The sequence below is a fragment of the Phoca vitulina genome, unplaced genomic scaffold (assembly GCF_004348235.1).
Source record: "Phoca vitulina isolate PV1807 unplaced genomic scaffold, GSC_HSeal_1.0 scaffold13, whole genome shotgun sequence".
Taxonomy (NCBI): domain Eukaryota; kingdom Metazoa; phylum Chordata; class Mammalia; order Carnivora; family Phocidae; genus Phoca; species Phoca vitulina.
The window spans coordinates 6,127,629-6,155,000 of NW_022589716.1; the positions used below are offsets into that span (position 1 = coordinate 6,127,629).

Here is a 27,372-nt window from a genome sequence, read left to right on the forward strand (position 1 = left end):
GGGGGGGAGGGGAGGGAGAAGAAACGGTCCCTTTAACACGTGGTCTGGCCCCTCGAGAGTCTCACCAGCATGAGCTCGGCCTGCCGGGCCGCCTCCCAGGGCCTTCCCCCCCGTTGAGTTCTGCTCTCCCAGAACTGTACTGATCAGGGAACGCGTCTTGTGACCAGAGGCCAGAGCTGTGTGTGCCCCTTACCGGCAGGAGTTTATCTACCAGAAGATGCTAACTTACAAAGGTGTTTCCTCAATCCAAGCCCAGGTGAGTCCCGCTGCCTCAACGGCCTGCTGTACTTGGCGTCCGACGATACTGGACAGTCGCGCTGCGGGCCCACCACCCATTCCTGACGCGCCCCGAGCCCTCCTGCCTCCCCAGGTGTGGATGTTGCCTGCAGCCCTAGGACCAGCTGCGGACCCTGACCTGAGTCTGCTGGCTACAGGTTGTAGGAAACCCACCCCGGTCCACAGTCCCCCAGCTCGGCATTCTGCGCATTCAGAGAGCTCTTACGGCAACCCTGCCTTCCCGAGGCTCTCTTCCCTCAGGGCCACCTGGGCATTATGGGCACACCTCATTTTATTGTGCTTCGCAGACGCTGCTTTTTTTTTTTTTTTAAACAAATTGAAGGTTTGTGGTAACCCTGGGTTGAGCAAGTCTATCGGCATCGTTTTCCAACACCGTTTGCTCATTTCATGTCTCTGTGTCACATTTTGGTGATTCTCACAACATTTCAAACTTTTCCATTACTATTATGTTTGTTATGTGATCTGTGGTCAGTCATTACGACTCACTGAAAACTCAGATGATGGTTAGCATTCTTCAGCAAGAACGTAGTTTTAAATGAAGATACGTACACTGTTTTATTGTACACTCACTAGACTACAGTATAGTGTACACCTAACTTCTACATGCACTGGGAAACCATACCTTTCCTTTGATTCACTTTATCTCGATGTTTATTAATTGTGGTGGTCTGGAATGGAACCCACACTATCTCGGAGATATGCCCGCGTACCCGTGTGAGCGTGATCGGGTGGGCCTCAGTTCTTTCTTAGGCGCTCCAAACAGCTCTTGTAAGTGTTTGGAGCTCGGCTGATCAAAGACACGAGTGGCAAGAAGGGTAGAGAATGTTGGTATCTGACCAGCTAGCTCAGACCTTTCTTACTTTAACACTTCTGAAATCGAAGGGAATCATCCTGCTTCAGGAGCAGGGCCTTCTCCGTACGACCGTGGGGAGTTCCTGTCCATGCTGACTGCTACCGAGTCTGACCCACTGCAGCACTAGGTCGGGGTAGTGACTGGTTGGAAAGAAAGCAGGGAATGGCTCCAGGCTTACACAGGACACTCCAGGTATTCAAAGGGACTGTGCATGCAGAAATCACTGTCACCTCCCCCTGCCCCCCGCCTCACTTGGCACTTTTCCAGAAGACCAGCTTGAACCAAGCAGTACAGTAGAGCTTCAAAGACCTCAGGAATGATTTCCAGACCACAGGGGAACACATGCTCCCAGTTCCCAACGCCACAAGAGCCAGAAGAAATGAACTTCATACGGTATTGAGACAGATTTCAGGCACTTGATATTTTCTATCGCTGCTGGAAGAGATTTAGAAAAAACTCCAATGACATAAATTTAGATGTAGTGAAATGGAAAGAGCTCCCTGACATATTAAGTATGTGTATGCACTCATGCACACACAGGCTGTATGGAGAGGGAAGTGGGATGAGGAAGAGCTGCGCTTTTCATGCCATGTACTTCTGTGTTGTTTGGGGAGAGACACTGGGCACGGAAGCTTGAGAGCTGGGCCTGTAAAGATCGCGGGTAGAACAGACTTTGGATCACAGCAAACCTGGAATAGGACAGGATGGCCTGTCCTTGTCAAGCCTCTTACAAAGATGAGACTCACTTTCATGCTGCTCAATACCACCTCCCCACTCTAACACCCACCCTCAACCCGATATCACAGTCTTTGGGGCAAATAGGCAGCATGTGAGGAAGAGTAGATTTAGGGGTGCTTACAGACCTGGGCATCAAAGCTGTGATGCCATGAAGGTGGGGGCCCAAATTAAGCCTGGCTCATGGGATTTAGACAGATGAGAAAACAGACTTCTGGACCAATAGGTGGGATAAGTATATTCTAAAAATAAGAACACAGGTATCCAAACAATGCTATTTGACAAGCTAAGTACTTCCAACAAATAGGACAGGTGAGGGAGTGTCTGAACCAAGATAGAGCCATCCTAATCCAAGCGTTTCCTCCAGAACTGGATCCTATTAAGTCTAGGGTTGCTGAATCCTCAGCAGAAGGCCCATCTGCCTTTGATTTGCCAGAAGTCCCGCATGGCAAGGGAGTTGGCCCTCCATCTGGCCTAAGTCCTGGGAACTGCTCTGTGTCCCCCTTCCCGGCACTTCCCCCCAGCCAAATGGGAAGCCTTCAGCCCAGTGTGGTGTGGGTTCAGGCCTGGAGCCCCACTTGTCCAGATACAAACCTCTGTCAGAAGGGGGCATGAAAGAAATAGAGCCTAGGAAGGAAGATTTAAATGGGGGCGAGGTGCAGAGAAGCACTAAGGGACACCATGGAGATGTCCTAGTAAGGAATAAACTGAAATCCTGGAAGGTCTGTCGAATCTCAGGAAGACCAAGTCGTATCCACAACATTCCGTGGACAGCACGGCTGTGAGAAGCAACAGGGCGGCTCTCAGCGTTTGCCCGTGGCTTTCAGGTGACTTGAGTCACGCCGTGCTTCCCACACACTAGCCAGTCCTCCTGGAAAGCTCGCCAGCCTCCACAGCACGGGCGGAGGAGAACAGGCCTTCCCTTTCCTCCCGATGCTCCTTTCAGGGGCTGGCTGCCTCGTTGCACACACGCTCGCCCGGCCACTGGCTCACCAGCTGCAGAGCCGGGCCAGGAGCAGCCCCGGGCCACTGCAGGCGGGGAAGGAAGTGCCCCTGGCGCAGGCACCAGCCACGCTCCGTCCCCTGACACAGGCCCAAAGCAGCACCTTTTTTTGGGTTGAAATCTTTTCAGAGTGTGGCTCGGAGAGATGACCGGAAATGGCTAGGAAAATGACCCACTCATCCTCCTTTACTTATGTAAAAGAAATAACCCCTCTATTAAGATAAGTAGAACTCTCCAAAATTTTCGGAGCCATCAATACCACCAAGGACACTGGAGGGATGAGGGAAGGGGCCGGGAGAGATACATGAGCAGGCTCGACTCGGATGCCCCTCGCCCCCTCTCCCAGCTCACCTGGAGATTTCCTGGCTTCCAACCTGCTTGTAAGCACTCGATGGGGTGCCTGAAGCAACCAATAGGGCTTCACTTCAAAATAAAGTGGCAACTGTCTAAACTGTCAATGCCCACAAGATCTTGAATATGACCAAGTCTGACTTTTGGGCTGGGTGGACAGAATGACGAGCTGAAGGGAAGAAATCCAGGAGTACACACGCTGCCAGACAGGAGAGTCATCCCCTCTCACGCTCAGAGCTTTGGCAAAGGAGACAGGATGTCCCCTGGGGCACAAGTTGAGGGAAAGAGGCCAGGTGGAAATGACCTGCAAGATCCAGGAGGGGCCAGAGACCACCAGAGCCTCATCTTGCCACCTCACTGAAGGATGTCCTGAGCACTACCCAGATGACCTCACGGCCCTTCTCAGGCAGAGTCCGCCATGGCTGACCAGTCCCTGCTCTGCTCCGGTTTTAAGGCTTGTCCTATTCTGCACTCAAGGTCAGTGGGAGCGTTCATGGACAAATGCCATGCTTTCTACAAAGTCGGGTCAGCCAAGAAGAGCTGGGAACCTCTATATTGGCTCATGCCCCCAAGACCTCCAAGAGGAGCTATTTCCTTCCCCTCCCTTTCTGAGACGAGGAAAGGTGTCTGTCTACACCTGGGATGCCAGAAAATGTATGCATCAGAAACTTTCCTAAGGACCCTTGCGCTCTGGACAACGAACACCCTGCCTGCAGGAACCACGGTACAGGTCTGCCGGGCTGCCCCATGCAAACAATGGAACCGGAAGGCCCTGCGGTCGGCCATCATTCGCCAGCATTCCGCAAATGGCGACTACATGCGTATTACCACGAGGGGCCAGACAAGGTAGGGATGGAGTGTATGCAGACGAGGGAGGCTCTTCCTGCCCTCCAGGTGCCTATCTCGAGGGTTGATTAATGTGTTTACCAATCTTCACGTTTATAAGACATCTGGTGTCCTGGGTTATTAGATTCGTCTTGAACGTATTAATATCTTGGTGCATACCAAGTAAAATCCTATCTGTTTCTCTACCCTTTGTATCAAAGACTTTAAAAAATTATCCTAAACTAACCTCTTTCATTTCTTCTTTAAAGTTAACCCCTTTGCTCCTCCTCCACCAGGCCAAGTTCTTCCCTGGGGTTTGCTGAACAAGGTCACATTTACTATTATTCTCTCTTTCCCCTTCTGGGGCTACACTGTCCCCATCTATCAAAGGAAAACAATGGTCTCGATCTGTGCTGTCCCACGCGGTAGCACGAGCCGTTCCCCCTGAGCTCCAGAGCCGCAGGTAGCTTGTGGCTGCTGGAGTGGACCGTGCGACACAGAGCATGTCCATGTCACAGAAGCCGCCACGGGGCAGTGCCGGCCCGGACTGTTGAGGCCTCTATGTGCCTCTGTGAGCTGCTGTTTCAAAGAACTTCTTCAAAATTTGCTCTCAGTCTTCACCGTGCCCATCTGGAGGGTCTGAGTTTAGCTCCCTCATCTGTGTATCAATGCATTTACCTTGCAGTATGGGGCTTGCATCCCGTGCCGAATTCCCGGGCTTGGATGTGACATGATCTGGAGCTTGGATGGTTTTTGCTTTTTTAATGAAATTTTCTCTGACGGTACCCAGTACTTTACTGGTTAGTCTGGTCCAGAAAACACACTAGAAGGCCAGCATCTTTAGAAACTGGCCCTTCTATTGGGACCTTCTATTGAGTTTCAACTGATATTTATCCTCCCAAGAACAGAATTTACCCCTAGACTTATTATTCCACCAGTGTTTTGTGCCCTCCTTAGCTCTAACCAGTGTAAATATGCCTGCCAGTTTTTAGGGTCCTCAGACAGTGGAAAGGACACTGTTTTTCCAGCCATCCCAAAGAGCAACCACCATTCACTTCGGTGACCACCAGGACATTCCCTCACGACGGAAGCAGAGTCTTTCTTCTCGATACAGAAAGTAGAAAGACACAGAGAAAGACAAATCAGACTTCTAAAGTCTAGATGAAGCTAAAAATCACGAGTCATCCTGGAAAAAAATCTGCAGTACTACCTATAACTGCTTGTCAAGGAAGTGACACACCATTCTGCCCCTAGTCCCACGTCACCACCCCAACTCGTCTCCCAAAGCTGACCTCCAGAGCTGGGAGGAGCGGATCCAAGCTCTGAAATAGCCCAAAGACAAGGGCAGCGGCCAGGCCGGGGCGTGCCTATGGATAAGGGGAGGCCTGGAGAAGACGAGTCACCTGACAGATAAGTTATCACAGAGAGCCAAGGTGCGGGCACGCAGAGTGGGGGAGGGAGGTACAGGGACTGTCGCAAAGTTTCCTTACGTTTGGGTGAGAGCCTTCAGCAATGGTGGAGAGGGAGAAGTTATCGTTGTGGAGCTCAGACGGGGTCCGGAATTTGCTGGTTGGGACAGAAGAGAGCAGGGGAAATGTGAGTGCAACGATCATAGCAAAGCCTGACCAAAGCTTCACGGGTGAAACACTTATTTCATCAAACGCCACGGACCATAATAAGATGTGCCATTGTTTGATGCACCGCGGAGAAAAAAACTTCTGCCATTTAAACCGGGATCCAATACTTTCTTATCACCTAGAGTTTTTATTATATACTGGAAGTAGCTCATTGAGACTTTAGATGAAGTACTGACAACGCTGTGCACAGCTCTGGCCAGGATCGTGCATGCCAGGCAGTTACAACTATGGTATGACTGCCATCTGGCCAACAGTGATTATAAGATGCCAGCGATTGTGAGACACAATCTAATTTCAGAGACGTTAATATGTGGGGGAAAAGTGTGTATCTTAGAGTCAGTAAACCAGAGCAGTGTCCGTCGGGCATCGAGGACGTGTAGTGTTACCAGAGCGGTACCCAGGCTTGGGAAAGCAAGCAAGCATGCAGTGGGACATGAGGGTGACAGCCTCGGAGCTGAAGGGCCACAGGGGCCAGGCTCTGTGCAGAACACGTAGCCTGCTGACGGAGGAAGGCCTAGAACAAGGCCCTGTCTCTGGCCACCACTCTTGCTTCTCCAGTCCCCCGCGGGGGTTCCTTCTCTCCCCCGTCCTCCTCCGCAGCTACCCTGATAGGTGGTCGCACCCTGGCCCTCTCCTCCCCCTGCCACCGAGGGTCCTGGCTGATGACCACATGCACAGATACGGCCCCGCCTCAGTGCACAGGCACAATGGAGAGGCCCCCTTGGCGCCGGGGCGGTTAGCTGAAAGCTCCAGGCGGCCTTCAGCATCTGCCCAGGGCAGGCGTGTACCCAGCAAAGGAGCAACAGAGGGCGTTTTGTCCTTTTTCCCAGGACCCAGGGAAAGGGGGCAACAGGTCGAAAAGGAGGTAGGGGCAGTTCTGCATAAATTGTCTCTTGGGCCCCAAGGAAGCTGAACTGCAACCTCCTGCTTTTGTGAGTCCCTGTGACACCTCAGAACATTCCTTACTTTGCTCAGGGGTAGAGTGATTCTCTCACAGTGTGTAAGACCACATCCAAGTGTTCAAGGCATGGACTTAAAGGGAAACGCGTGTGGATCCTCACATGCACACAGCAGTCACTCCTCCGCTAAGAGAGAAGCTGAAATGAGACTCTATTCCCATCTGGCCCTGAAAATCCACAGCCGAGGAAGTTGAGCCCAGGCTCCTCCACCCCCAAAACTCTACTTAGGAGAGGTAAAGAGGACCTTCCCTAAATCCCTTCTGTCTGGACCAAGGGTTGACAAGCTTGGAACGGCAATGTGTTGCCAAACCCCTTCTATTCAGCATCAGTGAGAAGGAGCCGGTACTGAGAGACAGCAGATCTGAGGGAGCTGGAGTTACTTCTCATGGATTGTGAGTGAAATCCTCACCCTGGCCGTGGGCGTCCAAGACCCAGGAAGCAGGTGCAGTCCGGTGCTGGAGGACTGAGCACAGTAACTTACATGGGGGACCACACCCAGGAGGGCGTTGGGTGCTTTCTCCTTAAGCGCCGTCGGTCCCGGGGTGGGGGGGCTGGGGATGGTGCCAGAGAGCTGCCGTGTGCCCCAGGGCTCGGCCTCTGCCACGATGCCGGCACATTCTGTGCAGGAATGGCTAGATTTGGCTGAGTCTTTGGGACGGACAACACAACTAGGGATGCAGAGCAGGTGCCAGGAACCCTCGCGACCATAGCCCCGGATCAGACGGAGGGGTGCGGCCATGGGGGGGGCTGGCTGACACAGACTCACTTGGTCCTACGCAGCTTGGTGTTCTCTGTCTTGAGCAGATAGAGCTTCTTGGCGAAGAACACCGTCATCATGAACAGCAGGAGCAGGACGAGGGCGGCGGAGCCGACGGCCACGCACATCACCTGGAAGTCGGTGATGATGGACTCGCAGCGCATCCCCTTGTGCCAGATGTAGTCCTGCGTGTTACACCTGGGGCAGCGACAGAGGGAGACTGAAGTGACGGGCATGCAGTCACGGCCACAGCAAGGGCCTGGTCCCTAAGCCGCATACTCACCTCAGCAGCCTGTTCCTGTGAGTGTCTAGAGGAACCGGGATGTGCCCAGTCTGTGCGGACCCCACAGAGGAGATTCTGCGTACCCGCCCTACGCAGTGGGCAGGACAGCGCTGGGGTCCAGGAGATAAATGAGACAACCAGGGTGCCAAGAGATGGAGTGAACTTGTCACTCACGGGACTGTTCAGGGACCGCAGAGGGTGGGAACCCTGGTTTTCTACCTCGCAGCCTCAAGGAGGACAATCACAGGATTCTCTCTGCTCCCCTTGCCCTTGGCTCTGGGTGAAAAACAAGATAATAGGACCTTTGGCCACAAAAGGAGTCAACCCACTCTACCCGGGAAAACCTATCCTGCTGCTCTGCAGTCCCGTCTAGTTCACAAAGCTACCCAGACACTGAAATAGAAGGAAGTGACAGACAAGGACGAACACAAAGATGGATGTATATTCTCCTCCTATCTCTGCAGCCCCCCAAATTCTGCCCCTAAAGCTTCCTGTCCTATTACCATGAGAACGGTCATGAAAGCACAGTGAGAATCAACCCTCTGGGTGGGTTTTAGTCCTTTTGTTGAGTGACTTTCTCTTGCCCTTGGGGACATTCCCAGGCTCCAACTCTTCCAATGACATTGCTGTTTCCATGGGAACCAGGCTGCTTCAAAGAGGAAAGATGTGGAAGGATACAGAGGCAGGCAAAGGAGGGAGGACATGAACCTCAGGGTGAGTGACAGACAAGAGAAAGGGGTCCAGAAAAGGGGAAATTATGCCTCGGAGAACTGGCCATTCCACACCCGGAACAGGGTGGGGAGACATGACTAACAGGAAAGTCTTTCTTTTCCAAGGGACCCTCTGCAGTCCTGGGAGCCTATCTGTTTGAGGACGGTGGGGAAAGAAGCTCCCATTAGCCCATGGTTCTAGACAAGTTCTGCCATAGCTCTGATCATTTCCCTGCAGTGGGTCAGGGTGACAGAGACAAAGGCGTGCTGCAGTCTGCAACTGAGGGCTCGGCAGTCTCCTGTGAGCGGAATGCAAAACAGTTTCTGAGCCACAGCCAAGCCTGGGCGTGCACAGCTGGAGAAGGGATCTCTGGGAGGGAGGCCCGAGTGTGCCCCCGGGAGGGAAGGTGAGCAAGGGGAACCGGTGGGGGGACTTGCAGAAAAGCCCTCTGAGGTGGGACCCACTGGACGATCCCCGGTCAGCACAGCCATGCAGCTTACTGAGGACAAGGTTGCTTTTCCACTCGGGAGTCCCGAGAGCTCCAGGAGCTTCTGGGAACTTTTCTACCTCTCCAGAGGCAGCAAGGGCTCTCCATTTCAGGCGGCGATGGCAAGACTGCTTGGAAGGTGAAAAGTCAGGCCTCCAGTAGGATGAAAGATAATGATTTCGCACAGAGATTTCAGAGCTCCCAGGCTAAATCCCACTAACCATCACTATAGTCCCACTAACAAAGCTTGAGGAGCAAAATCACAGGGTTTCCACATATTTCTGGTAGCCCTTAACCAACTGGCAAGGTCTTGTTCCCATAATGTCTTGATGACAGTTTCTCCTTTCAGCAGTGACTGGACAACTCCAATCAGAAGTGTGTGGATGCATCCTATATGACTGACCCTAATCATTTCATGATCATTCATAGGAAAGAAGGAACTGGAAGTCAAGCTTTAATGCCGAAAGCACAACATTCACACTTTCTTATATTATTCTTCTATTGGAACATCAAGACCTACAGAATTTGAATTCTTCACATACCTCCAAAAAGACCAAGAAAAACAAACATCGGGAACGACACTTACAGAGACACCCAGATTACAGAAATGTTCCTCCTAGGACCAACGGAAACAAGTCCCAGGGGAATCTGGGGGTTCTACCCTACTTCTAGGGCCTGTAAAGGATGGAGACAAGCAAACTACCCAGATCACCCCTGACCTGGGATTCTTCCAGAATAAGCCAGTGAGCTCTCCAGCAGGTGAACTACCTTGCCATGAGGGCAGGTATATGATGTATTCCTGATGAGGCACGGTGGCTGCAGACAACGTCCTTAGAGACACTAAACTCTCTGGGTCTTTAAAACATTCTGCGCTGGGTAATCCCAAGGAGGACAAAAATCAAGGTAGAAAGGAAAAAGCCACTATCCAGGGGCGGCCTGGGTGGCTCAGTCATTAAGCGTCTGCCTTCAGCTCAGGTCATGTTCCCAGGGTCCTGGGATCGAGTCCTGCATTGGGCTCCCTGCTCAGCGGGAAGCCTGCTTCTCCCTCTCCCACTCCCCCTGCTTGTGTTCCCTCTCTCACTGTGTCTCTCTCTGTCAAGTAAATACAATCTTAAAAAAAAAAAAAGCCACTACCCAAAGTTAAGGAACCCCACGACCTCTACTATGCCAGGAAAGATACTCTGCTTGACTTGACCTACTTGAGTGGCTGCTCTCAGGGTCTGCTCCCAACGAGAAGGTCCTCACTGTGACTCTTACCTGCCCTGCAGGTAGACGGGGTCTTCCTCCTGCCACATACGTGTCTCAGAGGCCTTCTTTCCTCCAGAGTAGGTTTATAAGCCTACTCTTTGTGCTAGTGTAGCCAGAACCCTCCAACAAGACCCCTCAAGCCAGTAAAGGCCACTTTCCAAAACCCTTAGAGAAGTCCCTTCACTTTGCCTTTATAGTTTAGTGCTTTGGTAAAGGATACACACTTGGAGGAAATACAAAATCTTACTTCTGGGAAATCTGTCCTAGTGATGAGGTCACAGGAAGTACATTTAAGAAGGAATTCCCCATGGAAGATATTGCGTGAACATCTCTTGACCTGGGAATCCCAGGATCCTCTTGGTTTGGGAACGCACCACCTCTTGGAAGTTGTGCCCATCATGTCCCCCTCTTTGCTGAGTCTGCCTCACATACACCCTTCAGTTCTTTTACAAGCCCCTGTGCACCTGCCTGCTACACCCTTACCTGCAGAAGGCCCCTATGTTCTCCACCAGGTAGCACTGGCCGCCATTGTGGCAGTAACTTGGGAAGAGGTCGCACACTGACCGGCAGGAGCCGTTATGCCGCACAAAGCCGCTGCGGCACTCGGTGCCATTCTCACTTGGGGCCAGGTCCCTGCCTGGCTCTCCCGGGCGGGGCCTGAGGGCGATGCTGCTGCCAGGGACCATCCCCAGAGTATGCTGTGGGGGGACAGCATGCCACCGACTGGTGGGCTGGCCAGTCCCGGGCCCCAGACCAGGCTTCTCAGTGGGCACCAGAAGGTCACTTTCATCTTCCAGGTCTCCACCTCCCACTGCATCCTTGTCATCCTCCTCTTCCTCCTCCTCTTCATCCAAGTCATCATAGAAGGATGTGGTGGGGTAGAAGTCAGATTCATCAAAGGGGGTGAAGTCATCGTATAAGTCAAGCAGGCTCCAGGAAGGGGTCTCTCCCCCAGTATCGGAGTGGTGCTCTGAGGTCCCTGGCGACCCCGGGAAGCTCCCCAGCTCGGCGCCACGGCCCTCACCATCCAATCCTTCGAAGTAGTCGATGTCAATTATATCTGATGCCGGCTGGGGTTCCAGTGTGCCCTGAAAGGGGAACGTGGGCTCTGGCCCATGCGGGTCATGTGTGCTGCCTCCCAGGTTCAGCCAAACCTCCAAGGGGCTCTCCTTGGGGAGTTCGGGGCCTGGGCTCAGCTTGTTGCCAGGAGTGGGGGAGGGTGGTCCGCTGGCCTCTGTAGCCTCGGGGGTGGCAGAGGGCATCGATGACTGTCCCAGGGCCTCCTGGGGAGCCGGGAGCGTGGCTGGAAGGGCCTGGGTGTCGCCGCTGCCGGCCTCTGCGGTCACTCCACCCAGGCCCGGGCTGTCGGCTTCCAGCCAGGCGGTGCCGGTCACCGCCGCGGACGCCTCCAGTGCCTCCTCTGGCCCGACCCCAGTCCCCACCACGGCCGGCTGGCCGCCAGGTGCAGTCCACGAGGTCTCATCCTCTCCAGCAGCTGGTGGGCCGGCCTTCTCCCGCGTGCCGTTGGCACGCGGCTTCCACTCCAGGACGCTCTTCACCTGCTCCTCGGCCTCGACGGCGCTGCCCGCCTCACGCGCTGTGGGCGGGAGGGAGAGGGCACGACGTCAGGGCCCCGCCCCCCGCCGCGGCTCGCTCTCCCAGCCTCCCCGCCCACCCGAAGACTCCGGGACAAGGTTTCCCAAGGCCACGCCCCCCGTCCCCCAAGGCGGGGAACACACCCGGCCCTGCGTTTCCCGCTCAGGCCCCGCCCCTCAGGCGTCATGCCCCGCCCCCGACAGGGTCCGCAGTGTAACCGGGCGGCCCCCACCTTCGGCCCTAGGCAGAGGTTTGACCCTCAGGACTCCACCCCACCTCCAGACCCCGCCCTGAAGTCGCACCCTCAAGGCCCCGCCCCACCCCAGGCCCCGCCCTGAAGTCGCATCCTCATGGCCCCATCACCTCCAGGTCCCGCCCCGAAGTCTCACCCTTAGGCCCCGCCCACTCAGGCCCCTCCCCCAGCCGGCACCCCTGTCCGCACACCCCGGTCGGGGCCGCCCCCCACTTCTCGGCATCCCCCAAGTACCCCACCTCTTCGCGCGCCCCTTCCCCCGCCCCGGTCGCGGGCAAGGCGCTGCCCCGCCCCCTTGCCACAGATCGCGAACTCCGCCTGTACCCGAGGCCAGCGGGACCCTGGCCCAGGGTGAGGCGCGAGAGCCACTGGGGTCCCGGTCGCAGTCGGTACCTACCCGGCGCGGCCCCGGCGGCGAGGACCAGCGTGGCCCCCAGAAGCAGCAGCAGCGGCGGCGGCCCCCGGCCCGGGCCCCCGCCCCCGGTTCGGCCCATGGCGCGGCGCCCCGACCGCTGTCCGCGGTCTGCCCGGCTGGGTGCGCCCTCGGCTCGCCGGCCGCCGCGCCTCCCGCCCGCGCTGCGGCCGTCTCAGCCCACGATGGGCAGCGCGAGAAGCCGCATGCCGCCGCCGCCGTCCGCCGCTGTCCCCGGCGCGCCGCGCCTCCCCGCCTCCCGCGCCGCTGCTGCCGCGCTCAGCGCCGCCCCCACCCCGCCCGCCGCGCCCGCCCCGCCGCACGTAGCTCTGACGCCTGCCCTGCTCGGTCCGCCTGCCGGGGACAGATCGACCCCCGGCTCGGGACGCCGAGACAAACGGACTTGGAGTAGCGCGGGTGGGTGCGGAGCACAGCGCCGCGCATGGCGTTAGCCGACAGGTGCATGGGCGGGAGACCTGCGGGGCGGGGCCCGCCCTCCCCGTGGAGGGCTGGCACGGGCCCCCCCACCTGCGAGGAACCCACCCGCCACGCGGCGAGCACGGAGGCGGGGGCCCAGACACCCGCAAGTTCGGGGCGGGGCTCGGAAGGGCCGCAGGGGGCGGAAGCCCGAGCTCGCGCTGTGGAAATGAGCCGAGTCCGGGGCGCACGGAGCCTCTCGGATTTCTGCGCCAATGCCGTGTTCGGGGCGGGGAAGGGTCTCAGGGAGGTCTGCGGGTGCCCACGGGGGCGGGGCGGGCGCTGGCAGCGCCAGGCAAGGGGGCGAAGCCCAGAGCTCAGGCTCTAATCGGATCAGACCTAATCCGTCCACAGCCAAAGCCCAGACCTCGCACAGCCAGGCCCTCCGCAGCGCATCCCAGGGGCAGGGGGCAAGACTTTCCTGAGACTGGGGCTACCCCGCCTTCCTTCTCGCCTCCTCGGGGGCAGCCTGGGCAGCGGCCTTTAATCCTGGCCCCTTCCTCCCGGGATACATCACTCCCCCCCCCACCCATGTGTCCCAGGCCACCAAAGCTCAAGGTCCTGGGCAGACCCAAGCAGCCAAGCTCGCAGCCTAGGGACGCGCGGGCTCCAGGACCGGCGTTAGAGTAGTCTGCGGGCTGACCAAAGCTTAGTGTTCAGCCAGGGACCCCTCACCCCCAGAGCCCTGCTTGGTGGGGAGTTGTGGCCTACTCACCTAGCCTATCGCCCAAAGCAACCATCCACCTCCTGATGTGTTATTGACCCAAATGACATTCGGGGTCACCACCTTCGACGTGACACCCATGGTATTTGAGACATTCCCATTTCTGTCCCTAGGGAGGCACATAGGTAACCAAGTTGGAGAATCTATGCCTTCATGTCCTAGTGTGTGTCTCTGGATGGGGTTCCCTTGGTTCAAAGTGTGTTCTCACCATACTACTGCGGCAGCAACCTCTTAGGCAGGCTGGTGTTCCCTTCCTTCCAAGTCTGCCTGGCAAACGGGCCAGAAAGCTCAGTTCCTGTCTCCTTTGCCCTCTGCGAAGCCTTCCCAGCCTGCTGCTGGAATTGTCGGTCTACAGTAATTCCCCACTGGACTGCAGGGCACCATGAGTGCACAGGACCAGGCACTGGGAGGCTCCCGAAGGCCGGGAGAAGCAAACACGCATGAAGGGCAACCAGGTACTCCCACCCCAGAGCCGGGGGTCTGGAGCTTCCTGCAAAGGGGCTGACTTCGTGAGGCTCTTTCCATGGCTTGCCGCTGCCTCTGGGGGACAGTAAATACCAGTTTGGACTACAGCCTTCTCTGAGCAGAGGGCCAGGCTGGGCTTTGCACTTGCTGGTTGACCACTGAGGCACTAACGCACCCTTCCAACCCCATCTCTGCTTCCCTTGTCTGTAGCTTATCTCTATTTTCTTTTTTGGTCTATGTACAAGTCTGCTTTCCTTTGCTTCTCTGGTGGTGGTTGTGAGAGCGGAGGATCTTGGTGGACCTGCCTACCTCCTCCTTCCCCAGGCTGGTCTGTTTGGGGATGAGGCCTCACCAATGGGGCCTTGACGTCTGGGGCATGATGACCACCCTGTGTTTTTCACTAGAAAGGTCTGAATGGGACCCTTCTCCCACTTCTTTGTTAAAACTCCAGCAACTCCAGTTTGTTTCTCATTTTAATATGTTTTATTAAGTATTTAAATATATTCTTTTAAATTCAATTAAAAAAAAATTTAAGTAGGATCCACACCCAAGGTGGGGTCTGAAATCACCACCCTGAGATCGAGTCACATGCTCCACCCACTGAGCCAGCCAGGCTGGCTTCAATTCAATTTTTGAATTATAACAAGCATATGGTATAAAATAAAATATGAAACATCGCCTTCCTCAATGACCTTCTTCCCTACCTTGGAGACAAATTCTTTTAACCACTTTCTTCATTTTGGGATTTTAAGCCAATGGTTGCCATTCACTTTTATTCTGATCCTCCCTAGACCTCCGAACTGAGCACAGCACAGCTGGTTTGGAGCCACCTCCACGAGATGAATGGGAGAAACTCATCAGGCAACGGAGGGTGACAGGAAAAGCAGGATTCGGCATCAGATCTGCGTGACCTTGGGAGTTAGTAACCCATTTCCTTTATGAGACAGTGGTAACCACAGCATCCAGTGACTGCAGTTCTTTTTCTGGGCCCAGGGGTTAGGGTGGGCCACAGAAGAGATCAAAGATGTAGGAACTGCAGAGTGAAAGAAAGGGAAATCAACCTCTATCTAGAGCCTACACCCATGTCCCCACATTCAAGTCTTGTGCATTTGGGCATCAGGGATGCTTTTGCGAGGCAATGGCTTCCACATGCCTCTGAGGTTCCTACTGGGTTTGGCAACCTGCTCCAGTACCAAGGCAGGCACAAGGCCCATTGCCACGGCTACAGCCTGCCTCCTTGTGCATAGAAAGCCTCTAGCTTAACTAGGGGCTGCTGTCCAGGGCAGGAGCTGCTCCAGTTGCCATGGCTGGGGGCATACTTCAGTCTGGACAGGAAGCAGCATGGTTCCTGGCTTTAAGTCCTCAGTAGTAACTACTAACATTTTTGTGAGTTTCTAGTTTTCCTAGTACTCTAATTTGTCCTGTTTCTCACTATCATGCTACAAATATCTTAACCATTTTGCACATTTGCAAACTGACACTGAGATCATGCTGACGACGTGGTAGGGCCAGGACTTGAGCCGAGATCTTAATTTCAAACGTTTTCATTCTTGCTTCTTAATTTCAAAAGAGGAATCAGGATGCAGAGGTCAGGCCTCACTTGGCAGAACAGAAGCCCTGCCTCTCTCCCCAACCCCCACACCCGGCATTTAAGGGTCAATGCTATGCTTTCTTAACAGGGTACAACATGGCAATGATCCAGACTCATATCCTAGGTCAGAATCAGAAAGGGCCATCTAGCACGGCCTCTGCCCTGCCAGGAGAGATCTGGACTATGGGGCAGTCAGCTCTGACCATTTTTGGTGATGGGCTGCTGCTAGTGGACCTTCTTGCACCATCACCAGGAAGAAGGGAAGAGCCAAGAGTGAGGGGCCCGAGTTATGTGCGCTGACAAGCACCTCCTCGCTGCAAGAACTCTGGACTCTCAATCGCACAAGTACTCCTCCTAGAAAAGCATGTCAAAACCTGGAGGTGGTCATCTTGTCGTGGCAGTGGGTCTGCTGCAAGATGGGAAAAAACCCTGAATTTCATTCCCCCAAAGCCAAGTCAGTTGGGAGAAAGCCACACAGCACAAGCCAACACGGCCTCAGACATGGATCAACTAGGCTTGTTTGCAGGAAGAGTCCTGCTGTCTCAGCAGGCGACCTCTCCAGGTGGTTCTCAGGAAACCCATAGGTACTACACAATAAGCAGACTGAAACAAGGAATGCCACTCCATTGGGATGACTATGGGAAATCCGTTAAGTGTCAGGGCCAAACCAGCCACGGAAATCAGCCCGTGCAAAGGAGCTATTATCTTCCAATGGCACCGCTGCTTCGTAACTCCCTCTGGGACCATCTGGTTGTGAGGGCACCTGAGGTGGTAGGTTGCCACAGGAGAGAGTGGGAGGCATTTTCTTTCCGGTCTAAGTCGTTTGAAGGTGTTGGTCATGGTACTGTATGAAGGCATGGCTATTTTGCAGACCCTAAGGGTCCGCAGTGGTAAGGTGGCTGCCAGCAGTCACCTGAATGCTCTCCGAGGGCTTGGAAGGGCCTAGAAAGGCCTCCGGGGACAGGAGGGAATAGAGCTGGCCCCAGTTCTCCAAGGCAGGCCAGGAGCAGAAAGAGGGGATCAGACAAGTCTCTCTCCCCTTGGGGTCCCATGGGTTGGAAAGGGCTGGGGGGTCTCGGGGAGAGAGAGCTAGCTCTAATTTGTTTCGGAACCTCTGGTTAAGCCTATTCATAGGACTCCTTTTGGTCACTACTGTCTCAGTTCCGTTTCAAATTCAGGGTCTAAGGTGCTTCCTAGTAAAGAGAGGTGGCAGGCCTAAAAACAAGCCACCAGGAAATGAAGTCCAGGGGAGCTGTTCACAAGGAGATCCAACACTGAGGGTCTTGGGCTTCCATCCTATTCTGCAAGGTGATTTCCTTAGATGGAGACCATCCATTCACAGGGGAGCAAGATGCTTTCACCTTGTTCCCAGTAAGTCCTCCTTCAACAGGACCAAGTGAAGTGCAGCTATGCTCTAGGAGCCGGAGAAGAGAAAGCAGGGTTAACTAAAGGTCACAGGCAGAGAGGTTTGCAGAAGGAAATCTCAGGGCAGGCACTGTGTATCCAAAGGGATGCTCTGATTATTCAGATGAGGTCTTCCTGGAATGAAGGTGAATCCTCAGGTTACCACACCCAGCAGGACAGAAATCATGTAAACACACCCAATTCACAGACTATTTACATTATCCCCCAGAAAGCTCTTTGATTACACGGTTTTTCTTCACGACCACTTGGCACTAAAATAATCCTTTTTTTTTTTTTTAAGATTTTATTTATTTATTTGACAGAGAGAGACACAGCGATAGAGGGAACACAAGCAGGGGGAGTGGGAGAGGGAGAAGCAGGCTCCCCGCTGAGCAGGGAGCCCAATGCGGGGTTCGACCCCAGGATCATTACCCAAGCTGAAGGCAGGCGCTTAACGACTGAGCCACCCAGGAGCCCCCAAAATAATCCTATTTCTTACTATTTATGGTCTTGTATCCCCCACCCCACCAGAATGTAAGTGGCCTGGAGTGCAGGGGCCTTGCCTACCTTATTCATAATTATGACTTCACTGCATGCAAGGTCAAATGCCTGGCACCTAAGAGGCCCTCAAATGTTTACTGGATGAATGGAACTCATAGAATGAACTGTCAGTGGGGCGCCTGGATGGCTCAGTTGTTAAGCGTCTGCCTTCAGCTCAGGTCATGATCCCAGGGTCCTGGGATCGAGCCCCGCATCGGGCTCCCTGCTCGGTGGGAAGCCTGCTTTTTCCTCTCCCACTCCCCCTGCTTGTGTTCCCTCTGTCGCATTAAAAAAAGGAAAAAAAAAAAGAATGAACTGTCAGGAACCGCAGAGATCTTGCTGTACCACACAACCTTCCTAACTAGTGGTTCTCAAAGGGTGGTCCTTTGCCCAGGTGCATCAGGACCCCCTGGAAATGTTAAAAACACAGTATTTCAGGGGCGCCTGGGTGGCTCAGTTGGTTAAGCATCCGACTCTTGATTTCAGCTCGGGTCATGATCTCAGGGTGGTGAGACTGAGCCTCAGCATGGAGCCTACTTAAGATTCTCTCTCTCCTTCTCCCTCTGTCCCCCTCTAAACAACACAGTATTTCAGAACTCACTCCAGACCTGCTCAATCAGTTCTGAGGATGGGGCTGAGCAGCTTGTCTGTGAACAATCCTATGGGTGATCCTGATCTGTCCTGAGGTTGGCAAACTACTGTCCTTAACTACATTTGGGGGAACCACTCCACAGTAAGGATCTGAGGAACCTGTGAAAGACTGGTTGATTATACATGTCCTGTTATACTTTAAAAAGAACTCACACTCAAGCTTATAGACCAGTCTTTAGTTTGGGTCAAGGATTAACCTCCTTCATCACCCTGGGGAAGTACAGGAACTCTGGGAGACCCTGCTGCTCCTAGCACCGTGTGCTACAGGTAAGTTGGAACAGGTTGGGCAGCAGAACACAACGCGGCCAGCACACCTCTGCGAGGAGCCAAGCGGTCACAACTCTGCACAGAATCCACCGGTTTTGCTTCACTGGTCTCATGAGCCTCTCTAAGGCAATGGCTTCTTCCTGTTTTCTGCACAGGGTTTGTACCTGTGGATGCTCAGAGGCTGTCCTTAGAAGTACATCAAGGTTCATGGAACCAACTGCCCTCAAGGCCTGCCTCCAACTTGGGGCCGTCTGAACTGCATCCTGACAGACATGCTCGAGCTTGCCAAACAAAACTATTCATTCTCTTGGAGGTGCCAGGATGTTGGCCACACCTCTTTCTTCACTTTGACCATGGAAAAGAGTGGGCAAGGCACATTTAACTGTATGTTCCTTAAGCATCATCAAGGTGGTCGGTCAGAAAGTCCCGAATCTCTGAACTCACTGCAGACCAAGACCAGGTGGGGCTGAATATTTAGGCTCCTCATAGGACACATGAAGAGATTGGTGTGTGAATGCAGAGAATGGGACTAGAATCCAGAAATGTTCTATTTATTCACCAAAAAAGAGGGAGATTATGTCTTCTTGATCAATTTCCTCTAATCTCCCCAAACTCCCCTCCCTTCATTTTTCCAAAATAACACACTGAGAAACACGTTTGTACAAAAACCACATATTATTCCCACCCCCACCCCCTCAAATTGGGTGGCTTTATTACAGGAACGAAACCAGATCAAAGACATGAAAAGAAAAAGTCACCACTTATATTGAAACATAACAGTGTTAAGAATTCAGGTATTCTGTAGAATTGTTATCAGCATAGTAAAAATATTTCCACCTGGATCTTTTAAATTTGAAAGTGATCACATTAAAGACCTGAGGTTACAAGGGACCACAGTATGAACCAGAATTCCATTTTCCTTCTAAGACCCCAGTGGAAAAGGTAAGTATTTGGAATGAGTTTCCTTTGGGAAAGACTGGCGGGAATTAGGGAACACTCTGGCCATTGTCAAAAGGCACTGGGATCTTTCTGGAGGCAAATGCATTGGAACTCAACTCCAGCAGGAACAAGCTCATTTCCACTCCAAGAGTCCAGAACACACACACAAAAGAACAAGGTCTCCTTGGTTCCAGTACTCAGATGGTGACCAGGGCCACCTGGTTAGAGGCAACACCTGAGGGTTTGAAAGGCAAATCTTAATTGTGGTTTTATTTATTTTTTTGCTTTCTGATACTAAGGAAGAAAGTTCTGAGGTGTTTTACAAACACCTCCCTACACCCTCTCGTATGTAAAGCTTTACAGAATATATAGAAAAAGATATCCAAAAGGTGTTCCACTTTGCATTCTAAATAATAAAACTGCCACTTGAGAATGTGACATGAAGAGGCCAGGTGCTTTGGAAATCAAGATCCACCAAACACACCCTTCCCCCATCCATGGAAGGATAGAGGGGAGGGAAGAAGGACAGGAAGAGAAAACCAAAACTCTCAAGTAATTCATCAGCAGGGATAGAAATGGGCTCGAGTTAAGGCATGTTTGTGGCTCCTCCTCTGGAATGGCATTCCGATCTCTCAGTCCGAGTACCCCAACCCTCAAAGCATGACGCTCTGATTGCCAACTGAGTGCCCTGGAACCCCCCAGCATCTCCCTGACAACCCTGCGACAGATGGAATGTGAGATGTCAGAAAAGGAAGGGAGAAGGGACGAGAGGCCCTTGATCCTGCCCCACTTCTCCAATCCCGTCCCAAACCTAAAGTACCGCTTCACTAAACCCCACTCACCCTGGACTGCAAGAGGTAGTTCGGGGACTTGAACCCCCAGCCATCCTAAACCAAGTTCCATGAGCTAAAATGTTTAGCACTATCTACTTACTTTTTTTTATTCCTTTTTAAAGGTTTTTTTAAAGAGGGGGAGGAAAAAAAAGAATGAGTACAAAGCAGTGACTAGTGGACTAGACTCAGTGGGTAGTCATGTCCCTAGACTCTCAAATGTTCCTGGCTAGTCTAGGGAATGAAGAAACGCCTCCCCAGATCCCACCCCTAACCCAACAAATCACCTGTACAGTAAGCCAGAACCAGTGGGCCCGGGGAAGGAGGAGGTCTGCTCTAACGCTTCTGCGCTCCCCTACCAGGTACTAAAGGGGCCACGCGGGGGGGCGGGGGTCCTCCCATTCCTCACCAGGAATAAAATCAGTGGGGTCCTGCCCTGTCCCCATCTCTTTGAATTTTGGTGCGTCTATGTGGGGCAAAAGTCTCATGAAACTTCACCATGAGCACCAATCTTAGCTCAGATTAGCAGAAATAAGGTCACTTATAATGCCTTTAGGTTTGTCCCTTCTGGCTATTTCCTCTGCCCATCACCATTTTTTTTGGTTCCTATGAACTTAGGATGCTCTCATTTAAAGCAACAATGACAAAAGAAAAAAAAAAATAATGATTATAAAGCATGAGCCACATAAGCATCAGACAAAGCCAAACACTGCGGGGAGAGCAACCGAAACAACAGACATGAACTTCTCGTGCTGACAGGACCTGCGGAGAAACGGTCAGTATACCCCACACCAGGACAGGGGGACGCAGGCTACCGCCCCCACCCCCCACCCCCCGGTGCCGGCGGAGGACCTGACCCAGCACGCGTCAGAGCATGGCGAGGGCTGGCAAGAGGGACGGGGAAATACGGGATGCGTGCTTGGGGCTGCGAGAAGAAAAATCCTAAAAGAAACCCGAGGAAGCCGCGGAGCACAAGTCTCGTCATCCCCCTGCAGCTGCCGGCGCTGGGCGTGGACGCTGCCTGCATCCTCCGGGCTAGGGGGCGGCCGAGGCGGGCGGGCCTGGAGCGGGCGGCGGAGGGACTCCATCAGCGGGCGGCGGTGGCGGCGGCGGCGGCGGCGGCGGAGGGGCATCTGCAAACACAGCCAAGAGGGACTCGTCATTGCTGGAAACACAAGGGCTTGGGAAAGAGCCCAGTCAGAGAAATAGGGCCGAGGAAGTAATTCTCTTTACGGCGGGCAATCCACGCAGCCTTCGAGGCGCTGCTGCCACCGCGGGCCGTGCGGGTCAGGTCCCCCTGAAGCCCCGGGTCGCGCGGCTCGCCTGGTGAGGTGTCTGAATCTGTCCCAACCTCCTCCGCGGCCCAGCCCTTCCAAGAATTCACTCCAGACCTTTGCAGAACTTAATTATAGTTTGATTTTATTGCATTTTAATGGTTCTCTCTGCTAATTTTATTTCTTCAGTTAAATGATAAAGCTCCTTCCTGGGCAAGTTCTGTGTCTTCTTTTCTTTCTCTCTCAGTGCCTGGCCTAGGTGGGCACAAAACAGATTATCAATAACTTCTTGCTGATTAAGTGTCTCCACCAGGGCCAGAGAGCTTCACTCGAGGCAGCTGCTGACAAGCTGGACAGTCCTGGGAGGCCCCACAGCTCCTGAACTGCAGTCCTTGGATTTTTGGCCAAAACTAGGTCAGGTCCTGAAGGAACAATTAGTATGAGTGTCTGGGGCTCTTTCCTATTTCAACTTTAGCTGCTTAGCGTACAAAGGAACCCTAGAGATGATTTAATCCAGGGTTTTTTAAACCTCTTGATTTTGTCAGAAACGGAAACATATGAAACAAAGAATTCAAGTACAGCCTTGCTTACCAGTCAGTTCACCCAACCTTCCCCCCAGGAGATTTCCACCAAACTGACAGAGCTCTTCAAAGCATTCTGAAGGCCGCTGATCTAATCCCTTGGGTCATCTCTCCAGTGGAGGAAACTAAGACCTGAAGAGGGGAACCACCTCATCCAATGAGCCCTGCCTGGGACCTAGAGCCACGTGAGCGGCTCAGAATCCTGGAAACACTCATTTGTGGCAGGAAGGGGGAGGGGGGGCACCTGAAACCCTCCACATTCTCAAGGTGTTCCCCTCAGGGCCCTTCAGGATGAAATCCTGGACGGTGGTAAAGACCAAGGATATTATCTCTGCAACTAAGATGGCAAACTGGTCAGCCGTCTTGGCAGCCTGGCACATCCGTACATGCCTGTGAGGCAGGGAGCTCAAGTGTGTCCTGCCAAGGAAGAGAAGTATCTGCTACACTACAATCGTTGACCAAGGCCTCAAGGGAGATGTTTTTCTACTGTCACGATCCTATACACCCAGCTATACTGCTGTCTTTCTTCCGTGCACCTACTCTGTCCTAGCCCCTAGGGGCCCAGAGAGAAATGAGACATGCCTTTGTGCAGCCTGCCTCCTGGTGCTGGGAGGTCTCCCCGAGTGCTACAGTGCACTCAGAGCACTTCAGAATCTCAGATAACTTGTAAATCCTATACACTACTATCTACTTGTTCATTTCTTATTTTCCCAACTAAAGCTCCTGGAGACCAGGACTCCTGGAGTCCCAGCTCTGTACTGTGAACAGGAGCTAACTCCTTGGCACATACATGAACTTGTAAATGAACCAAGATCACAGATGTGGCTGGGGTACCTGGCCACTACTGGCTGCATTTTGGGATTGTTCCAAGAAGATCGACAGGAGTAAATGGCAGGGCAGAGCTTCTGAAGCAACACTCTGGAGGCTAGGACTGGGGGAGACCACAGTGTACTGGAGAAAAGCCCTGGGCTTCATACGTATGTCAGACGGACACTGCTCAGCAGCAGCCGTGCCTTCTCCACAGAGCCTGCTAGGACCTCCCATTCCCTCTCAACATAGCCCCTCAATACGCCTTCCCGAGTCTAAGCCGTTACTGCCAAGATCCCAGAGTAGCTACGAGAGACTTGTGATTTCTGCCTTAAACCGGTTCTTTCTTCACACCCTCCATTTTGAACCCGGTGTCCATAAAAGGCTCCTGTAGGAAAACCACCAGCAACTCGATATGTCTAACAAGATTCAAGCTAGACCTGAGGCTTAAAGAGGAGTGGGTGAGGAATGTCTTCCTGGCCTCCCCACAGACCTCAGGGGCGCGAGTGCATGCCACAAAGGCTATGGCACACACGGTCAAACAGCTGTAAGCATCTGCACTCACCACCTGTGCACCTGCTCATCAGGGGTGCTGAAGAGCACTGACCACAAACCGATCTTCTGGAACCCACTGCCACAGGCTGCACTGTCCATGGACCTGCCAAACTATAGATCACCTAGAGAATAAAGCCTTCGTCCCTTGTCTCTCGCCCGCCCAGAGAGACCCTACGGTGATGCTTCCCCCCATCACGCTACTTACACATGCCATTAGGTGCCGTGAGGGGTACCCGGGGTCCTAAGATGTTTCCTGGCATTGGAGGCATACCAGGAGGGGCTGGGCCACTCCCAGGGGGGTGGATGTTGGCTGCAACGGTGGGAATCATGCGGCCTGGCATGGGCTGCCCAGGGATCATGGAACCTGGACCTGGTATCTGACCTGTGGAAGGAGATTTAAAGTATTAAGGTAAGTGTACTAGGGAGAAAGGGATCAAGTCAATGCCCAGGGCTGCTAAATACAAATACCTAACCCTCCGAAGGATCTGAAATACCAACAGAGCAATAATCTGTAATAATCTCTATGTCCAGATTTTCATTTTTTGGGAGGAGGAAGGATAATGGGGCAATCTATGGAGCGAATTGACTACCCTAAACCCTGGTACAGGCAGGTAGCTGTAAGAAGCAATTACAAGAAAAGCACCCTAGAAGAAAACATTTGTTTTGGTTAGTCTGGGTGGACAGTGGCTTGTCATACATCTTCCTGAGGACACAAAATACCAAGCACAGGCCCCATGGGATGGAGCGGACTTTTATAGCAAGTTAGTGCACAGTCCAACGATAGCAACTCAGTCAAGACTGAGCTTCACACAGGGGCTTCGTGGGAGGGTATGTGTGAAAGGATATTGGTCACAACTGTGAAATCAACATTAAAAAGAGATTCTGATCAGAAGTTCCAAGTCCTGTTCACAAAAACGTATCTCCTTCTAGCCCCCACCATGAAACACTGTGGTGGGGAGGCGGGGGGCTTGCGAGAAAAACAGATGACCCCTTCATCTCTTCCTACTGGTTTGAAATTAACGAGAGGAGACACCAGCCACAAGAACAGTAAAATACCTCCTGTCTGCAGTTTCACACTGAGCCTTCAGGACTTTCAGCAAACTTTTTCTGTAGAGCCAGACAGTAAATATTTGGACCTTCAGACCATATGGTCTCTGTCACAGCTATTCAACTTTGTCATTGTAGCATGAAGGCAGTCACAGATGACATACAGGTGTCACAGAGACCAAATATGTGAGACTGTGTCCCAATATATCTTTATTTATGGACTCTGAAATGTGAATTTCACATAATCTTCATGAAATATAAACATTCTTGAGTTTCCCCCAACCATTTAAACTGTAAAAACCATTCTCAGCCTGCAGTCCATACAAAACCAGGAGAGGGGCCAGAGTTGGCCCACAGGTTGTAGTTTGCCAATCTTGCTTTAGATATGATGAATATTTATTAGTTCTCAAACTCAGTGGTTTGGCTGCTGGGCTTGGTTTTAAAGAGCTACGAACAAAGGAGAATAGTTTAATGGGCACGCACTAGGGTTGAAGCGCATGCTTCTCTCTCGGCAAATTATACTCTCTATAGAATAAGGAAAGAGAATCTATGGTATTTTGTTTTTAAATCTAGGGACTTCGGTATCTTCAAGGTCAGTTGTATGAAACTAAATACAGGTTTCTAGACAGTTCTGAGAAAGCTGGAAGTAAGAATGCTTGAGGTCCAGTCTTGTAAATTTGGGAGATGGAACTGATAGCTACCAATCAATTACAATGTAGAGAGCAGTACTGGAGATAACCTAAGGGGAGTTCTTGGTCACTGTTTAGAAAAAGGTCCGTCTTAAGAAAGCCACACGAGGGGCGCCTGGGTGGCTCAGTCATTAAGCATCTGCCTTCGGCTCAGGTCATGATCCCGGGGTCCTGGGATCGAGCCCCGCATCAGGCTCCCTGCTCCGCGGGAAGCCTGCTTCTCCCTCTCCCACTCCTCTTGCTTGTGTTTCCTCTCTCGCTGTGTCTCTCTCTGTCAAATAAATAAATAAAATCTTAAAAAAAAAAAAAAAAGAAATGACACACGAAGCTTCAAGCCTCACACCACCTATCTCCAGTGTCTGTTCCCTGACCCAGGACCCAGGGACAGGAGCCCCTCACTACTGGGGTGTCAGTGAAGAGCACTCCAGAAGTTCAAGAGTCAGAGGAAGAGGTGGTCTACTGACTTTGGGGGACAATTTTTAGAAAGCAAAATATATCACCATTATGCCTCAGAATAAAAAGGACAACAAGTCGGGGGCTCTCAGGCCCACCTTTCTGTACTCTATAATGCAAAAAGGCAAGAGCCCAGCACAGGAGCCCCCAAGGTGCGTCCACTGGGGGACAGCTTGGTCAAACTGCTTCACAGAAGGGCAGGAACTGCACTCACTGTGGGGCGGACACTGCCACCCCCTCACACCAATTGAGCATCGAAGCCAAGCTGCTGGGCCCGGTGCCACAGTGCTGGGGCACATGCAGGCAGCGATGGAGAGCCCATCCATCTAGGGAGTGACATGGAGATTCCAGGAGCTACTATGCAATATGCTGTATGTCCTACAGACCACACACATACAGCGTGGCCGCGCATCCAGGGAAGCCCGCAGAAGGAGCAGGCCAAAAACCCTGAAACCTTCCAGTCAACTGAGACAAACTTGTGAATGACTTGGGATTTTGGATGATGTGCAAAGGAGTGAAGGAGCGGGTTAGAGATAGGACAAGAGCAGACTATCCTACGCACAAGGCCCAGCCGGAGTTAAGCAATCAGAAAGTAATACAAGTGTCATCCCCGTTATTCCTAGGAGCTACCACTTACAGGTAGCATCTTCATACTCGCCACTCCCTGAGGTACCTGTATCACCTTATTAGCTGTTGCCTGCATTTCCTGAGGAACAACAGGCTCAAAAAGGTTAAAAAAAAAAAAAATGTGCTCAAGTAATAGCCACGTGACCCACGGTCTCTCTAAAAAGACTCACAGCAAAGGGGCTGGATGAGCCTTACACGCAGAATGGGGTCGGGACTTGGGTGAAAGATTTTGAAGGGAGGAATGCAGGACTGATGGCCTGTGTGATGGACAGAAGCAGGGACTGGGTGAGGGCAGGCTGAGCAGACAACGGTAGGAGCTGAGGGGTGAGGGGCAACACCCCACAGGTGGCCTGTGAATGGGTGAGAGAGCAAGGCAGAGGGCAAATGTGCAGCGGGAAGGAGAGAGAATTCGACGTGCAAAGCGCAGCGGGGATGAAGTGGGGAGGATGGGCAAGGACTCCTGCTTTGGGAACGGGAGACGCGGGACAGGCCACCCTGTAGTGACAGGAGCATGGTGAGGTGGGATGCAGGGGAGGTACGGAACTCTCAAAGGCTCACACTGGCAGCGGTCCATGGAACTAGTCCCCTGCCGCTGTTCAAGAGGCTCCCGCGTCCCTAAGTCTCTAAGAGTGATTCTCTAAAGGTATTCTCTGGTGGTGTGACAGGGAGACAGCAGATACTTTTGTTTTTGGAGACATGAGGCCCACTTTTAAGCCTGGACCGCTCATTTCCCAACCTGGAGATCAAAGAACTTTTCATGGACCCGTGGCCAATGGAAACCATGCACTAGACCAGCCCATACAGCCCCTGTCTCTCAGTGGGTGCAAGCTGCCTCCTCCTTCCAAGTTCAGTCTGGACAAGAGGCCTTGAGCAAGTGAGGAAGAATATTTTGCCAGCCCTTCTCAGATTTCCCTCCAGAAAACTGAAGAGAGCGGTAAGGCACGCTTTTACAAAAAAAGGCCATAGTGAGTACTGGTAAGGATGGAAGAAGGAAGAAGGGAGAAGGAAGGGCACAGCAAGTGAGCGCTCACAGAAGGGGTATGA

The 27,372-nt window shown here is 52.9% G+C and overlaps 2 protein-coding genes across 5 annotated transcripts in view; both read right to left on the minus strand.

Annotated features, from left to right (window-relative positions):
• Positions 1 to 13,055, minus strand: part of CSPG5 (chondroitin sulfate proteoglycan 5) — an 18,251-nt gene extending 5,196 nt beyond the window's left edge. For 3 of the 4 annotated variants that reach the window (XM_032412628.1, XM_032412626.1, XM_032412627.1), the window contains exons 1-4: positions 12,393 to 12,489; positions 10,630 to 11,743; positions 7,427 to 7,615; positions 5,555 to 5,630 (exon numbers count right to left, since the gene is read on the minus strand). In XM_032412628.1, the coding sequence (XP_032268519.1) occupies positions 5,555 to 5,630; positions 7,427 to 7,615; positions 10,630 to 11,743; positions 12,393 to 12,489 (1,476 nt within the window). Of the gene's footprint in view, positions 1 to 5,554; positions 5,631 to 7,426; positions 7,616 to 10,629; positions 11,744 to 12,392; positions 12,490 to 12,950 lie in introns of those variants that run through there. The other variant, XM_032412629.1, reaches the window with a different exon arrangement.
• A 5,050-nt stretch (positions 13,056 to 18,105) lies between these two features.
• The window catches only part of SMARCC1 (SWI/SNF related, matrix associated, actin dependent regulator of chromatin subfamily c member 1), a 173,068-nt gene continuing 163,801 nt past the window's right edge, over positions 18,106 to 27,372 (minus strand). The window contains exons 27-28 of the mRNA XM_032412625.1: positions 23,718 to 23,894; positions 18,106 to 21,428 (exon numbers count right to left, since the gene is read on the minus strand). Coding sequence (XP_032268516.1) covers positions 21,331 to 21,428; positions 23,718 to 23,894 — 275 coding nt within the window. The 3' untranslated portion in view covers positions 18,106 to 21,330. The remainder of the gene's footprint in view (positions 21,429 to 23,717; positions 23,895 to 27,372) is intronic.